The sequence below is a fragment of the Strix uralensis genome, chromosome 28 (genome assembly GCF_047716275.1).
Source record: "Strix uralensis isolate ZFMK-TIS-50842 chromosome 28, bStrUra1, whole genome shotgun sequence".
NCBI lineage: Eukaryota > Metazoa > Chordata > Aves > Strigiformes > Strigidae > Strix > Strix uralensis.
Window position 1 is genome coordinate 3,568,749 of NC_133999.1, and position 18,348 is coordinate 3,587,096.

At 42.2% G+C, this 18,348-nt stretch overlaps 1 protein-coding gene across 3 annotated transcripts in view; it reads right to left on the bottom strand.

Annotated features, from left to right (window-relative positions):
- Positions 1–12,874: 12,874 nt before the first annotated feature.
- Positions 12,875–18,348, bottom strand: part of EBF2 (EBF transcription factor 2) — a 146,520-nt gene continuing 141,046 nt past the window's right edge. For 2 of the 3 annotated variants that reach the window (XM_074852206.1, XM_074852208.1), the window contains exon 16: positions 12,875–17,163. In XM_074852206.1, coding sequence (XP_074708307.1) covers positions 17,132–17,163 — 32 coding nt within the window. In that variant the 3' untranslated portion in view covers positions 12,875–17,131. The remainder of the gene's footprint in view (positions 17,164–18,348) is intronic. The other variant, XM_074852207.1, reaches the window with a different exon arrangement.

Below are 18,348 nucleotides of genomic sequence, written 5' to 3' on the forward strand. Positions count from 1 at the left end.
GTCCAGCGCCAAAAAAGTGCCGTTAGGAATCATGTAACACTGGGTATTAAAGATTGTTGGAAAAGGCCATGGGGTCAACCTACTGTGGAGTTTTAGCAACAATGCTGAATATAGCCAACTCTCTCTCCTTCCTCCCCTCCTCTTGAGACTTGGGCTTGTTGTAGGAGAGTGTTAGTATGATTCCTGCGCTTAAAGGAAGAGATGAGGCTGTGCTGGAACCACTGGGGGCTGTGCAGGGAAGGAAGAATATACAAAGTCTGAGATTGCAGAGGCACAGCATCCTTTTTATAAAGAGCTTGGGCAGTCCTTGGTCAAGAAATGTGCTTCTAAATATTCTAGTTGGACACTGTGGCTTGGGATGTCAGGGAATAAGTCTGCAAAGAGACTCCTAGCTAGAGCTTCAGGCTTATATGTGTTACAGTACTATAAATAACAACAATGGCCGTGGTTCAGGGATTTAGGAGACAGGATCAGAGTGCCAGCCGCTGCTGAAAATCTGTGGAAACCTCCTGAGGGGATGGTGAGGGAAAAGGCTAAAAAAAGTTTGTGATTGCACTAGGAAATATCTGGGCTCCCAGGAAAATTTTCTGTATTCAAATCCCTTGTCTCCAAAAGGGACCCTGTGTATAACCTGTCCTATATGAGAATCCTCCTGGCTGTTGCTGTCAAATCCCACCTTCTGCACTCCCTGGTCCGCACAGCTGCCACTGGAAATGCGGTTTCTTGGCACGTGGAAGATGAGGCACTGAGCTTATAAACTGAGGGTCCAGTTCAGGGAGATAATTAAGCATATTGATAGTTTCAACTAGACCTCACGTTAGAGATGTCCTGAAGTACATTCTCAAGTTAGACTGAAAATCTGTTGTTTAATAACAGCTATTCTTATTGCATGAGTTTGATTTTCTACGAAATATTCACGTTAAGTCTTTTAAATAATGCAAAATAAGTTTGTTTGGGCTTTTAAATGAAGTAAATGCATAGACATTCTTAGTGAACTCTCCAACTGGTGTAAACCAAGGTAACTGCTAAAATCAGTGGAGCTGTGCCAGTTTACATCAGTTAAAGATCTGACCTTCTATTCCCAGGCATGTTAAAGGTGTTACTGCGCAAATGACTGCAAAAATTATTGCTGAAAGGTTTTACGCTCAAAGGCAGATCAGGTATCTGGTCCAGGGAGGGTACATCCATTGCTGCAGAAGGAAATAAAGGAGAGAAAATTGTGAAGTGTTAACTGATATTTTTAGAAGCTTTATAATGACAGGTCACATTCCCGAGGACTATAAAGTGGCAAATCTAACACCAATTATTCAGGAGGGGCAAAAAGATACAGCAAGCAATTACGGTTTAACACCAGTTGTGGGAAAAATATTGGAAACCATTTTATGGGGTTTGGGGAGTGAACAGCTTGAAAAGTGTAATTTGATTAGAGATGGCCAACGTGGGTTTTTGATGTGGGTTTTAACTAACTTAGGATTCTTCAAAGGTATTGTTGCCATGGGAGGTAATGGCTCGTGATTGGATGGCGTGTACTTGCGCTACGTTTTTGAAGTGGCAAACTGGGATGCAACTGCAGAGCTCCTCTTAGTTTCATTGAGCTGAACCCATTTGAAATGTGTTTAAATGAGGAGAATGATGAATCCTCTTTGCCAGGCAGGGGTGTGAAAGCCAGATTTTGTTTGAAGAAGTGAAATGAAGTGCGGGTTTTTTTGCCATCTACTTCCTGAAAGTCTTAAAGACAATCACACGGGGAAAAAATGGAAATTGGGCAAGCTGGACTTCCATGTCAAGCTCTGTCACCTTGGAGAAGCTACTGCAGGGTAGGTTCTCTCAAATGAGCTTTTCTCAGTGTCTGACTGCAATTCAGATGCTTTCTTGAGGTCATATGTAGATCAGAGCAGAATAACTCTATCAGTGGGTCTTTGCCCAGGCACACAAACCCTCTGTTTGTGTGAATTGGTTTGAAAATAAAATGCTGATGTTCTCTATGTTGCCTTTTTAAATTGCAGGCTGCAGTTCAGGGAGTGTCTCTTGGGGGTTCCACTCGTGCCTTGGCCCCTGAGCCTGTGAATTTGGCCAGGTCTCATCCCTCCACACTCCTGTTCCCTCTCAAACCTTCCCTGTAATAAACAAGGGGTGGGGGCAGCCTCCCGCTGTGTGACACAAGGTGTTCCTGGTCTCGAAGCCCCCAAGGCTGCTCGATGCTACTGGATAAAAAAGACTAATATTAATAATAATAAAAATATCTTTAAACAAAGAGACAGAGATAGGATTATACTCCTGAACTACCAAAAAGCAACTTAGGATCAGTACAAGATTTATTTACTAAAAATAAAAAAAAATCACAAGAGATTTGCTGATAATATCAGTGATGAGGCCAGAAGTTAGGTTACTAAACTGTGTCTTAGGCTAAATAACTGGATTTTTTTTTTTTCTTTTTCCGAAGTATCAAGCATCATAACTACTATTTGTTTAGCACTTCTGAATTAAGGTTTTTTGGGCATGATGCTTCAAAAAGTACTTGCGTGCTTTAGGATTTTAATTTATGCAGGTGCTCTTGAGAATTTCTCTTTCTAGTGTTGTCTTGTGTATGTATGAGAGCTGTATATATTTTAGCTTATTTTGTCTGAAAGCAGAGGATGTACTGAGCAAGGAGGTAGCAGTGCCACCCCCTTTAGAAGGGCTTGAGTCTGTTTGAGGGCAGTAAATTCTTTTAATGCAGACAAATATAAAATGCTAAGTCTTGGGGGCGAGGTACCAAAAGTGAGAGTACACATTAAATGGAAGAGCCATGCAGCATACTGATCAGGGAGGGGATCTAGGGGCTATGGAAGAACAGTCCTTCAAGCCATCAAGCCATCGTACTGCTGCAGATGGGAAAAAAAAAAAAAGAAGTAGCATAGTGTAAAGCATCAATAGGAAGGAAACAAAACCACAGTAAATTAAATGGATGATCATTTCATTGTTCTGTTTCTTTGGTGAGGCTTCAAAACTATGCTTGCTTCCTCCTAGGGAGCGAAGCATTTGCTGTATGTGGGGGACTCGGACACACCCCAGAGCGCTGATTCCTTGGCTTTTCCTGGTATTTGTAACCGAGGACAGTCTGGCACAGACAAAATTATTTCCCCTCAGGAGACAGAGGCTGGAGGCCTTCTGGGGACAAATGGAAGCATTCAGAGTTACTGAAGGGCCTGAAATGGTGGAGGTAATAATAAAAATGGAACTGAAAGCTTGAGGGTCGGGCCTCAGCTGGAGTTGGCTGACACGGTGCAGCCGGCACTGACCGAGAGCCGTGACCGGAGCCCGAGCGCCGGGAACGGCCTTTGGCCCTTTGCTCTCATCCCTCGGGCCGCAGCAACACCTCGGCGTGCAGAGGCTGCCCAGGGCTGTGAAATGGGTTATGGACACGCGGCTCCTGTGCCTGCTAGTCAGTAATTAACATCCTGTTCATATCTCTTAATGTGCAACTCTGCAATTTCAGATTTCCCATTGAAATGTAACTGAACGTTTTTCCTGCAGCACCAGAAAGCGCTTGGCCTGTTGTGCGCGGTAAACACCCGACACGCAGCCGCGGCAAGGGGTGGCACTGGGGTGTAATGAGAGGCTGGAGGACTTGTCCCACTTAATGAGGTTATTCCAAGATAAAGGTCTTTAAATTTCAAGTGATGAAAGATGAATCCTAATTCCTGAAAACAAAAGAGCTAACACAAACTGGAGGGAAAGCTGGAGAAGGCAACGGGGAATCAATACAACTGCTATGGACTTGATGGCTTCTATGGGTCAAGTCAGTTAACCTCGTTTTTTTCTTTATGTCGCTATCTTGTTCGCAAGGAATAATAAGTAGTCATCTTTTTACAAAAATGCCTTGTGGTGCTTCAGAGATAGATGCCACGTTAGGTGTAGGACTATTAACGAGGTTCAGAACAAATCGGGAAATTGAATTAAGCCTTGGCTCTCTGTGTCTGTGCACGCAAATGGGCTTTTGTCTCCACGGCTTATCAGCCTGCCCTTAAGTACCTCCAATGATGGGTGGTGCTTTTGATTTCAAAAACTGAATTCTAATATTTGCAATGTGGTTATTATTTTAAAAATACGTTAATGTTACCTGGGTAGGTTCTAATGTAAGATTTGTTGCTGGTGTGTAGTCTGCTTTCATTGAGGTAGGGTCTTTGCCTGGACATGATTTAGCCAATCCCTACACCAAGGAATCTGTAATACAAACAGACGGGCAGTTACACGGGGCCAAAGGGAAACTGGGGTCCACGGAGCAGGGAGCGTTCCTGGCCTGTCATATGCAACAGGTCTCAGCGGGGGCCAGCAAACTGCCAAGTCCCAGACTGACAGCGTGTTAGACTGTTGCTATCCACTGGATCAAAAATGTAATTCTTTGTTATGCAGAGATACCCATTTTGGGAGGGAATAATTGGAATACTGGAACTCAAAATGCTTCTTCGGCTCAGTTGTAAACTCTTTGGGGCCAGTGATTGCCTTCTGTGTTTTGTGATTATAAACACCTTAACACAATGGAGTCATGGTCCATGACTGGCTTCCCTAGGTGCTGCTTCAGTACAAATAATAACTGCACTAAATTGCCGTGTCCTGCAAGGAAATGGTTGGGAAATGTTGAGCGACTGTGTGCTTATGTTATTGTAAAACCAGAAATGTTTACTCATTATATTTAAATAGGTTTGGATCATTGTGGATGAAAGTGAAACAAGATATAAGCCTGCAATGACATGCATAAATACATAATTAAGTATATTTCCTTTCCATATGGAGAGGATTAGCTTCCTTGCCTCAGCAGGGAGTTGCTTTATTTGGTGTCTGCTTTGGTGTCCCTTTCTTTTTGACAGCTTACAGAGGTACACTGAAAGGGAATTTCACTCACTGGCTAATGAATGTTGGAATAAGGACTTTGAGGGCATGTGGAAAAGAATAAGTGATTACCTCAGAAAGCAGAAGTTTAGGGACCTTAAGGGCTGTCCTATTATCCTGACTTCTCTTTTTGACCTTAAGTGGGTCCTGTGGGATGATACTGCCCACCTTACCAAGATTTATTGCTTAGTCATAAATCGAGACAGAGGGAGAGAGAGATGTGTCTAGTAAATGCTGAAGTGTCAGCAAAAGCTCCTTAACTCAGGTTTCATAACTTGAGAAATATTTTATCACCCTTGTGAGCCAAACCTCTGAAAAATCAATAGAACTTGAGAGTTGCCTGTATTGATCTGAAAGGCTGAGTTGTATTGAAATATTCATGGCAGTATGTGTGTGTGTTTGTATATGTGTGGTTTGGGGGCTAAGATGTAGGTAGCTTTCAGAGAGTGAAACATTCTCATTTTTCATTTAAACTAGATTAAGACTATTAGGCGACTTGCAAAGCACATACTTAAAAGGGAATGAATTTGTTTGTCTTACAACAAGGCTTCTGACAGTTAGAAATGCATTCTCATTATTATTATTTTTCTTAAATGACAAACTGTTGGGAGGAAGAAGTCAAGGAGATCTGATAAAATTAGCACCACGTTCTCTTGGGGATCTCTGGGCTTGCTTTGTTTGCAAAGCCAATTTGGACACTGCGTCTTTGATCTTCACTTTCAGTATTTGAGCAGGCATGTTTAGTATCACTCATTTCACAGGAGATTTGGGATTCAAGTTTCTTCAACAATCTAAAAAGCAGTACATTAGAAGGGGAATTGTCTGCCAGTCGTCTTAGAATCTCAATACCCTTGATACTAATTTGATGTGATGCATTTCACCAGATGTGTCTACCTGAACGATGTTTTATGCCCAAGAGGTTTGTGCTACTGTAGAGTATTAAACTTGGCTCTTCCCCCCACTTCCTCCCCTCCCTTCTTCTTCCAAGAGCAGCTGAATGAAAAGCATCCATAATTTTAATCAGCATATAGGTGTGACACGTTACAAACATTTGGAAGGGAGAGAGTGTGTCAGGCAGAATTCATGGAAAGAGTAGAATAGAACCATGAAGAAAACCATTGCCAATGATGGTTGAAAAATATTCAAAAAGAAACTGATGCTTATATATAAGCTAATAGATTAATATATTCACTCAAGCTCTTAAGACCTGCCTTTTTACTCTTTACTCCTTTCCTACAATACCTTTGTCCCTTCTAGGTTCAAGTCTCTGGTGATCCCACAGGCTTCTACTGGGCTTTGGGTAGATCACTCAGGGGCACGATACCTGAAGGCGTTCAGGTGTTCAAGTGCCATGACTTTTGTGTGTATCTTAGTGCATCAGAGCCATTTCTGTAAAACCACAGCGAGCAAATACCACAGCGCTGCCCTTGCTGAACGCTTGTGAGGATTCAACAGCTGTGAGATACTCAGTGACTCTGGTCATGTAAGTTCTTCAGAGGGATCCGTAATTATGGGTGTAAAGGGAAAGGCTGAGTGGAAAAAAGGAGAAGGTAGTAATTATTCTTTAAGCAAAAATAGTGGCCATATAGGCTGCCAGTTGGCTGAAAATACTATATGGGAATAGGCACCTCCATAATCTTTATGACAAAAGATGTGTAATGCAGGCTATCGAGGGTCTGTGCTGGGTGTTATGGAGTCCAGATCTTAAAATGAAATGCAAAATAAGGACAGTGAGAACCAATTTCTTGCTGAACATTCCATCATGTGTAAATTCACCCATGGTTAAAAATGGTTATATGAAATAAAAACAAGCACCCTTGAGAGGCATTACTTCAATCAGTGGCTCAAACTAAGCAGAAAACCAGGCTTTCTGCATCTGAGATTTGCCAGTATTGCTGGAAAAAGGGGAACAGCTCATTCCCTCAGTCTGTGGAAGCTGCATGTCCCAGGGAACGGACTGTGAAGCTACCTGGTGCTGGTTTAGGATCTCTATTACCAGCATTTGCTTCCCTCACCGCCCTTAAGAAAATAAATGTCGCTGCTGAATGGAGCTTACTAGAAATGGGAACCTCTAAAGTGTGTGGCAAATATCTCGGAGGCAAGGACTGCAAATCTTGGCGTGGGTTACAAATTGCACAGCACCTCGTGCGCTGGTTGTGTGTAAATACCAACTGGTGTTTGAACCATGTTCGCCGGCACCGCCTGCGTGTAGGCACGCTGGTGTTGTGGGGCTGCCAGAGAGCTGGCACGTCTGACAGAAGGTTTCATTGAGTCTGGGAGAGCATCATTTTGTTGCATGAATCTCGTTTGTACCCACTGTTCTAAAGCTTTCCTGTAATAAGTAAAATGAAAGGAGGAAAAAACCCCATACTTGCCATTCTTTATTTATTTGCATTCCTCAATGGCAAAGTAAACTGAATGTTTAAGCAACTGACATCAAAGATTTGATTTCTCTGAAGCTAAAAAGCCTATTAATCACAATTTTAAAGTGTTCTTTAATTACCCTGTAATAAAATGACACGCGCAGAGCGGGAGGAAAAATTGTATACTTTTAGAGTTCCTCATGCTTGTTTGTGTTTCAAATCTCACCGGAAATCCTTGTTGATCGCTCTTGCTTCTGCTGCTTAATTCTCTTCTGCAGCAGCTATTGTTCATCGTTTAGCTACGTTAACTGTGTGCTGTGCGATTCTGAGGCAGGGAAACAAGCGTGCAGGGAGAACAGGCCTGGCTTTTAAGCTGCTTTCTGGAGGATATAATAGCAATGGAAACTTATTTTCTGAGAGAATTCTGAGGCTACGGAGGACAGAGTTTATTTGGGGTTGAAGGCAGTGGTGATGTCAAACCCTCTGCTCGGTGGCTGTTGTGTTTAGGCTACAGGGACCGTTTCCATATTGTGAGTTTGATGCGTGCCGGGACCTTGAGTCTGTGTTGTGTCCTGGGAGAAGAGGATCCAGAACCCCTTTCTAAACAGCAAAGAGGAGAAAAGACCCAGGAGATGGTGCTCATGACTACACAGCACAGGCCCGAGTCATGGTTGACCAACACCACTCTGCCCAGTCACGGGTTTCACCCATGAAAATGGCCTCTGGATGTAAGCACTGAAACAAGGAGATAAGCAAGAGACACAAAAGTGGGTTTGGTTCATGCTTTAAGGGATGTGAGCTGTCAAAACAAAACAGCTATAAGAAAAGGGCAGGGTTTGTTAGAAGCCTCTCTGTAAAACTAACAATTTTGTAAAGGAAGGAGAATGAAAAAATAAAATCAGGGTGGACACCCAGCTCCTCCTTTTACATTATGAGCTAGGTGTTGGGGTCGTGGTGGCAGAGAAAAGCTTGGCAATACAAAGCAAATCCAAAGGGCAACAAAATCATAGGCCCTACCAAAAATAAAAGTCCCACAACATTTAATAAAACTTTCTAGGTCCTTGAAAATCTCTGCAAGTTTTTAATACTCGAGGTTGTTCATAAAGCTGAGAACATCAGTTGCCAGTGTGGAAGCAGACTACAAAGGTGTGAGGCCTCTCTCTGGGCAGGATTAATGAGTCCTCCTCTCCCTGGAAGGAGAAACGCCTGGTGGCTGTAGGTGGAGGATGCCACAGTCCCAGCTCTGGCCGCAGCTGATCTAGGCTGGTGTGTTTTGGGCTCGAATTCGCTGCTATCGTGAAACTCAGCCAAGTGGGTAACGTTCTGAGTTGATCTGTTTTCAGACCCAGACAGTTGTTAATGAAACAGTTGCTGTTTTGTTGACAGAACATTAATTACTTGATCTTAGGACTTGGTAATTGCACGGGCCCCCTCTGTATACATCACTAATTACATTAGCAATTATATGGCATTTTAAAGACAAAGAAATGACTACAGCAATTGCAGTGTCATAGGGACCCTGCTGCTAAATTTCAATCAAGTTCCTGCAATCTCAGTGAAGTGTTGAGATCAGTCCTTCTCCAGCCCAATCCTGCAGAAAGATCAGTCTGTTCTGGTGTACTGCTGCGGCCGCTTCCACCAGCCAGTTTTGAGAAAAGTAGGGGTGCTTGAATTTCTCATCAGGGTTAGTTACATTCTCAAAATTGATCTGAAGCATTCTCAAAAGGCTACTTGCTATTGGAAGTATTTTTTTACACTGTCAGCTCTATTAATTCTAGAAATAATTACGTCCTGGCTTAGAAAATCATGACTTAGATTAAAAATAATCACAGTTGTAAACGTATTTCTCGGTGCCTTTCTGAAAAGCTGCATTGTATTTTTAAGGATCTTCCTTTGCAAATTAATAGGCCAGAAAGTTACTTAAGAATCTAAAATTCCTGTGCGTCCAGAAGTCGGAGGTTTGCAAAAAGACCTTCAAAATCAGAGTAACTGTAAGCATGAGAACTGGCAATGCAGCATATTTGTAAAGTCACTGTTATTTTGTAATATGAAAAAATGTCATTATTCAGCCAAAGAGCTGTAAACCCCCTTCATTTAAATAAGACCCACCCTTACGGTATGCAAATACCGTCCCGAAGGACACACTTCAGTTACTGCTGCCATTTCCTGTTCCTGTCCCACCTCCCTGTGCTTTCTGATCTCAAACCCAGCTAGAGCGTGTTAACTTGAGAAATGACTGTAACTCCTCTGGGTCAGGAGGCGTTTCCAGCACTGGTTTATACGTTGCTCTCTGTGGAGGGTACAGATTCTGAAGCCCCCGCACGCCGTTGCAGTGTAAGCAGAGTGCTCTGTGTACGGCTGGGTGCTGTGCTAGGATGAACATGAACATAAAAGAATTCCAATGCTTGTATTGGGTTATTTCACTTATTTTGTAGCTGTGCTTCTGGTTTGCAGGCCAGAGGGGAAAGTAATTATATGGCCAGATCTATAGATGGCATAAATTGGTACACCTCCGCTCACTCGATCCGGCCTGTGTCTTGTCAAGTTTTGAGCTTGTAAACAGGCAGAGATGGTGTTATTAGCAGTGGACAATCGCTCTCGCTTGTGCTATTTATTCCCCCGTTCCACTCTCCCCTCCCTTTTCACTGCTCCTCAAGTGCTGCTGCTCTATGTGATTTCTTGCCAATTCTACCCAGAATCACATTCATTAAAACCTTGATCCAGTATTAGGTAAGGTGAGTTGGAAGCTGCCAGCGACTTTAATGGTGTAAGATTACAGCCAACACCCCCACTTATAGTCAAGACCACACTGTCCACACTGGATTGAGGTTGAGAATCCAGACGATAATGAACTGGGATGAGTTTCCCCATGTCCACGTGCCATAAACCTTGCAGAAGACTAACAAGAAAACAGAGTGCTCCATCCACATCCCCCCCAGGAAAAGGAATGGGCAGTGGACAGGTTGTGTTTTGTCATTCCCGTGTCCTTTTCTGTTATTGTTGTAACTTTGCCCAAAGGAAGCAGGACAGCAGCTCTGATCTCCCCTGCCCCCCTCCCCGCTGTAGTGCTTCCCCCAACCTTCTTCTGTTGCCTCTGTGGCAAAACAGTATTTTGGTGCCTTCCTCTTCGGGAGGGGAAGTGTTGGGTTTCCTGCTTCCCCTTCCCTACGCTGCTGTTTGCTCAGTCTCTGCCGTGGCTGCTCTGTCTGCACCCTCCACTGCGGCCACCAGCTGCCTGTTTCATCCAGTCCTGCATGCGGAGTTAATGAGACATTCCTACTTAAATAACCTGGTGCGATTAAAGCTTCAGATCTTTGCACCTCAACAGCTGTGTGTTGTCACCGAGATAAATATTTTAACTGGTCTGGCAATTCCCTAGCTGCCCTGTGTAAGTGGTGAATGAGTGGCTATTGTTTCACCATTTATTAAAGTGAAATTCAAGTTCTTACAAACAGCCATCTAGAAGAGACCTGTGAAGGGAAAAAGGGAGGGTGGGGGAGAGAATCTGCTTTTTAGAAGGTGTTTCTTAACCAGGGCATCGTGCAGACGGTGACGTGGCCGTGCCCACCTGTCACCGAGGTGAAGACTAACTGGGCTGTCGCTGAGCACCTACAGGAGAGGTTCCGTTTATCGCTGCTATTAGGAGAAAAGTTCCTTCCGTGTTCCCGATACCGTACGAGGTAACGGCTATCCACAGAGCTCACCTTTGGAAAAGGACCACGTTCTGTGTTTGATGTGACAGATGTCATTAAATTCTTTGCAGAGCAGTCTTACAAAGGAAGGCTGAACGATTTGATCTTCGTGTAAAACTTGGTGAATTAAGGATTTAAGAAGGTTGTAGATTTCTAGCCTTTACTGGTCTTAACATGGGCCAAGAAAAATCTTTTCACACTGGCTTTTAAGAATTGAGCAAGACTGATAATGAAATAGGTTCAGCAAGACAATGTAACTGATCCTAGAGATTTTTGGGGTTTTCTTAATAGAGATTCCCTTTCGGTACAGGTAAGTCTTTGATGATACCATCTAAGCTACCTGGGGCTGGAGGGAGTTGTTTATATGCTTTTTTGAATTTAGAAGTTAACATTTTTTCTGCAACTCTCTCGCTGGGGTACTTCATACATCTCCTGCCCTCAGCATTTTATTTGGAATTTGCCCGGCCTGCAGGACAGCTCTGAAGGTGAGAGCAGTAACGTATCGCAGGCATGTGCTGTATTGGTACATCCTCGAGTCCTTGAAAGAGGTAACAAAGCAGTAGAGGAACACAGTACATCTCTGGGCTTTCATCTGCATCGTGAACTTCCTCGCTGGAATACAACAGTAGGTCACTGTTAAAGACTGAGAATCTCTTTCAAAGTAACTGTTAGTTTTATCACTAAAATCGTCACTTAATACACTGCTGGGACTTTTTAAGGGGGCAAAACCAGCCAAATCAGATTTTAAGTAGAATGGGCCTCTGTTCAAGATGAGACGAAGGCTCTTTTGCTAAGACAGTGGACAACTTGGGTTTCACTGTTGGGAAGAAGGTCATCTACTAATTGCATGTTACCCCTGAATGAGTAATTGAAGCAGATTACCAAAAAAACCCTGTTTTCTTCTCAGCTTTTGGTTGATAGTGCCTGATGTTTTCAGATGCTTTCTCTGACATCTGGCAGTAGTTTAAACACTGACTCATATTCTGTCTTCTGTTAGTCAAAAAACGCCAATAGAAGTGGCTTTCATCATCAAAGAAAATTTTCATTCGTTTGAACCTTTCCAGTGATTTTCACACAAGAAAACGGGATATTCCTGGTTTAGATAGCGAACTACCCTTTTCCAAGATATTTTCAGCACTCTGGTTTATTTTTTTTTCTGAAAAAATAAAGCTGATTTATCTTTTTGATCAATGGTCTCACAAAGGGAACAGAAATTCCCACCTTACAGATGCTTGGCCTGGGCTCTGGCAGCCGGGGTATCTTACTCTTTCTGAAGAACAGGCAGAATGGAGCAGCAGTGGCCTCCGCCCCTCGGACTCAGTTACAGGTCAGAGCCCCGGAGCTGCAAAGCAGCATGTTTATATGTCCCAGCGATTAAAACATTCCCTCTGCTGCAAGAGGGAGTAGATATGCTTCAGACTTCTTCCTTAGGAGCCAGAGTGACGCCTCTGCAGCACGAGCGGCGGCGTTTGCTCAGAGCCGTGCACAAGGACAGTGCCTAAGACAGGGCCAAGGAACAAACCCAAATTCAGTTCAGCACTCGGAGTCCAAGAAAAGGCCAGTACCCGTCAGTCTGAGATGCGCTTTTTGATTTTGTGCTTTCACCACTCGTATACCGCTAAGGGGAGGTTTCCAAAAAGGAAACTAGAGCTATTCTGCCTGTTGGCTCCTTTCCTCCCTCAAAAAGGACTAAACTCTCACAAAGGTGCTGCCCACTTTGTTAATCAGCTGTAATAAAGAACTGGTCAGCAGAGACTCTTACTGCCTTATTCTGTGACCGGCATAATCTAGTTCTGGCTCTACCAAATTGTGACAGGCACGAAGGCTTGATTTGCAAAACTGTCACACGGCGTGTAATGACGCTTTTTGAAAAGTGTTACTGCTGTAACAGTACCTTGAGTGACCCAGGAAGATGATAAAGAATACAGCACATTGAACACTCTGAAATTAAGATAATTCCCCCCCTTGTTTACAGTACAAAAATTTTATTTTTTTGTTAGGATAATTTAAAGTTTAAAACTGAAGTAGACATATTCATTTTACAAACAAGATATTCTTCCATAAGTAGGACCATTAAAAACAGTAAACAAAAAAAAGCTATCTTTACAAAAGCTCTGTGCATAGCAACTTCATACCGTATATAACTGACAAAGCAAAAAACCAAAAAAACAACCAGCCAACCCCAAACAAACCCCAAAACTATACAGTAGGGAGAAATGAGGCCTTAATTTACAGAAGGGAGAAAACGGTCTTTAAAAACCATGCATATTGGAAGTGTGCAAAGAAACAGGGAGAGTAAGATGCTATACCAAGATAAATAATGAAATAAAATGTACTCTTTCAAAGTTATGATAAAATTTGTAGTTACCTATCGCAACACTTTCATCTTTCTAGTGGCAAAAAGGAAAGCTGTTAGGGAATATTAAACAGCAATAACTAAAAGAGGATAGATTTGCTTATTATTACATTGAAAAAATCCTCACACGTAAGTTTTTACATTACTTTTCCTTTTTGTTGGGTGCTTTGCCACTGCCAAAGTCCTTCTTTCATGGTCAAGGATATCTGATTGTATTTATTTACACACCTTTTTCTTTGTAAGTTCTATGCTTCTTTTGAGTATGATGATTTCCATGCATGAGCAAAAGCCACGTTCTAAATCATTCCTATGTTTAATTTTTTTCCTTTGTTTGGCTCAAATCAAACCAGAAAATGTCATTTTCCATGTTTACATCAACACACTTGTTTCTCTTCCTACAAGTACTTGAAGTAGCTTTCTAGGGAGGTTTTCTTTTTCATTTGGACTCATGGCTCTCCCACTTGATCAACTGGATGGAGCTAATAAAAATAACTGAAGTGTGAAAGGAATGTTGCACGTTTCAGAACCCTTCCTTTTTTCAGCCAGCCTTTTTTTTCCCCTGAATCTTCCTGAGACTTCAGTGATTGCTTTTGTGTGCCTATGCTGACTAAGCAATAATAAAAAAGAAGGGTGGACAATTAACAGAATAGCTTTTCCCATGAAATGTCGCGTTTTTTTAAAATGGAAACCTTCCTGACTGAGATTTTTTGTAATGAAAAGCTTATTTGTTAAAAAATTGTTAAAAAATGAGAGGAGTTAAGGTAGCAAGCTGCTGCTCTTCAACATGTGGTCCAGAAATTCCTGTCTGTCTGGAATATTTGCTGGGCATAGAATTTTGGCTGTAAGCAGAGATGATAGAATTTAAAAAGCAGCCTGTACAGAGAAGGGCAGAGAAAAAAAAAAAAAAAAAAAAACGACCATCTTTATCCTTTGGAGCTGTTTGGGGTTTTTTAGTAGGTCAAAATGCGGGAAGGTAGGTGATACATCAGAAATGAGCCTGGTCCATCAAGTTACGTTTTTGAAATCTAGGACTCGGTGTATTCACTGAAATTTATGGAAGTTTTAAACCCAACTCTAATACTCCTCAAGCTGGTTTCTTCCCTGTATGCACACAGAATTCCATTAACGTGGACCTCTCACTCTCAGCCTTGCTGGGATATCGGTACCTATGAATGTATAAAATACTTCTTTTGTTGTTCTGAATAACAACGCTGAGGTTGGACAGTGCGCCCTGCTGTGTTCCCGGCGGTGGCCGTACAGCAGTGCACAGTTACAGCTCCAGACTTCCTAATACCTCTGATTCTTTCCTATCTCAGAGATCACTCGGCTTCAGGGCTGGTTGCCTCGCTGACCTCCAGTGATTGCTACTTCCCTGATGGCATGAAGGGCCCGCAAAGAACCTGCAGTGCTTGTGGACTTGCAACCATAATTAACGGTGAGTTATTTTATCTTTTGTGGAATGTAGCCTGGCTGTAAGACTCTGACTAACTATATTCGTGCTTCTTAACAACACATTATTCCCACCAAATCTCGCTTTAAAGTTGCTTCTAATTGCCATTTTTGCTGAGATAAATTAGGCTTTGAGTTTTAGAAGATGGTAAACCCCTTCCACCTTTTAAAAACTGATTTCAGTAGTGCTGAAAAGGCACCTAATGAAGCCCTACGAGAACCTCACGGCCCAGTCAGGAGTAGGACAGAGCTGCTTCCCGACACTTTAGGAGTGACAGGAGTAGCCCAGTTTCATTGTCCTTCCCATCCCCTGGCTTCTCTGCCGTGCTGCGTTAGGAAACACGTCCTGGGAATCCTCGTGTCCACTCAATACATCCCTCTCCCAAGCTGAGCTGTGCGCTACCCCGTGGAAGCGGAGCGTCAGGGGGGCCCAACGCTCCCGCGGCGGCAGGAGGCTCACGGGCACTCAGCCTCCCCCCTGCACCGGGCTCCTTCCAGCAACGATTTCACGTGTTTGCAAAATGCAGCCCTGGGCCGAAAGCCTGTCCGTGAGGTGAGTCAGGTACCACCCCCAGCACCCAGCCTCCTGGGCACTGCTCCCTGAGTGGATCGGAACCACGGATCTAGGCAGAGGCTTTCTGGTCTAGTACTAAGCCAGATTAGCTCCACAATTGCTCCAGACGAGCTCCAAATCCCCTCAGCCACGCAAGCTGTCACAGGTGTTCACCATCCTGAGCCCAGGACTGAACTGAACATCTTCTACCATATATAAGGATCACCAAGAACACTATTTTACTGACCCATCGATAAAACTACTGGGCAAATGGACAAGTACAGTTGCAGGGGCCATATATTAAGGGTTTATTTATTAACATCAAGATGTTACCATAGGAACAAGTATTCATGCAGCTATAAATTGTGTGTATTTCAGTGGGGTGTAAGTAGTGTAGCTGATTTTTTTTTCTCTAAAAATGGCTTTCCAACAATCAAATTCTTTTGAGTGATTTCTGGTTTAGTCAGATAACTAGAGGGTTTTTTTTATCAGATTTGTTCTCACCTTCCAGTTTCAGGAGAGGAGATGCAAAGGAGAACTAAACTTTTTTATGCTAAAATGCAGAAAAATTCAAAGCAATTGATTACTTCTATGAACTTCAATATATAAATGGAAAATACTTACCATTTTTAATGACTCAGGATAAAAGTGCATAAATTATTCAAATACATATTTACCCTTTATAAATGCACCCTTAATATGAAGTATAACTGAACTTAAGGTGTTCTAACTACTTGGAAAAACAGTATGTTAGAGAACCCTTTCCCTCCTAATTCGTACATTGAATCTATAAAATAAACTCAGTACCTCATGAAAAATCCGATTTGTTCAAATCCCTAAGTGCCACTCGTTTGCCAGTCGGGTCTTTGAAGCTTACCAGTTAATCTTAGTACCTGAATATTTTAATTGAAACAAAAAATGGAAGGGGGAAAGATGAGGAGGATGAAAATTCATACATGAACTAGTGACCTGTATACCACAACGTATGTAAAAGTTTCTGATGATTTTGTTAATCGGAAAGAATCCTATACATCCTTGCACATGAATTCAGTAAGAGGGAAAAAGTGAGGAGCAATTGCAGCAGTAATAATATATCTCAAACTTATCACTACATTTTTGCATCATTTTTCTTCATTGTACAACTGGAGGAAAAAATCCAAAAAAGGGTTTAATTTCTACCTCTACATACAATAAGTTACAAGTTTATTTATTTAAATAATTGTAAAACATCTTACATTTTTTAAAGAGGTTAAACTATAAGCAAATACACACATACACCAAAGTTCCATCATTCATGTCAGTTTGTCCTAGAAATTCTTTCATGCTGGTACCCTGTTTTGTTGAATTTTTTTCTGCATAAACTAAATCGATATCTGAAAGGCTCCATAGAAAATAGAAACTTCAACTTTTTTCCCCTACAAAGTAAAACAAATTGTATCCAAAATATCAAGCTTGAATCGTTTTGCCAATTTCTTTCTCCTTTTAATATTTTACAAATCTTAGGAAGGTTTCGTGTCTTTCAAGAAAGACTTTGCATTTCTGATTCCGTTCTGCCAACTGTTGTTCATCCTGGCTCTTGGCTGATTCTTCATTCACAATGTTTTAGGAGTTGATGTGGTTGTGTCAGAAATATGAAACAGGTAAAAGATGCAGACTTCTATCTTGTCCAATCCATAAAAAATGTTCCTTTTTTTTTCCTGGGCCTGGCTTTCCCCCAAAAAAGAGCTTGTAGTGCTATTTTTTTCTTTTTAGTGGTCCATCACAATAAGTAGTTTTGTGCTGTAAAAGAAAAATGAAAAAAAAGAGGAAAAAAGGGAAGAGGGAGAGGAGCAAAGCTGCCTCTTCCTTACATCGGGGGAACGACAAGACCAGTCATGGCTGAAAAAGAAAATTGACAAAGATGAAATTCTGGCAAATTTTTATGGAACAAAATATATTTGAGCCCTTCACCCTTCTGTGTGCAGTCCTGTATTTCAGCAATGGCCTTATTTTCAGGTTAAACTAGACCTTCAGTTTCTTTTAATGTTTTTGTGCTTTAGTGAGAACTAAGATGGTGAGACTGACAATGACCACAGACAAGGGACAGCGTGCTATTTCACAGCAAATTCACCACAAGCTCATGGTGGTTCTTAAATGGATAAAGGAGACAGAGAATTAATTCAAGTCTCAGTACTTGAATTTTCAGAAATGCCCAACCATTTCTGGGTGCTTATCTCCCGAGAGGTGACCTTGGAGACGGACATTGCTCAGGACTGTCCCAAAAAATTCAGACTTCTCATGCTTTTTCAAGCTGAACACTCAAAATCATTCCTGAGAACCAGAACTGAGCGGGGTCTTCCGCTTCCCGCTCGGCTTGCGGACGGGGTTATGTTGTGAGTGAGGAAAGATGTGACAGCAAATGGGAACTGGCCCAGGGACGGTTTACGGGCCCGAGCCAGAGAGTTCCAAGTCCCGATTCAGTGGACGATGACCAGAGCTGGGGTTTGCTAATTTACTTTCAGTGGAAATAATGGACCAGCCTCTCTTTCTCGCCTGGTTTACCCCATATGTCTGAATCACTGTAGTCTTACCTGGCACGTTCCCAGAACACTGGGCTTATGTAAATTATTTATTAGTCACTCTCACTGCCTTTAATTGCGGCTATATTCTTCATAACTGACAACAGCAACATTTGAAGCTGCCTGGAACTGGTACTGTTCCCAAAGGTTTTGAGGGGTAAGTTAAGTTTATACGTATTTATATAACAAATGAGTGAGTCATATTTTTCAAAGAGGCCTCAGTGCAGTGCAAGGTCCTAATCCTGCAAAGATTTATGTTCACTGAAATTTGTGGGATTATTCATGTGTTTAAAGCCCTGTCCTCTGAGAATTAATTTCACCCTTATGTTCATAGTGTTTAAAAAAACGCTTAGGGCAAGATCCCCAGCTAACATGACTCTTTTTATTGGAGCTGTGTTGATTTTAAACAACTGTGGATATGGTCTATGATTTAATACAATAGGAAAATAAATATTTTCATATTTTGTAACTGACTAGGGCTAGAAGTCCCTGCCAATTTTGGCAG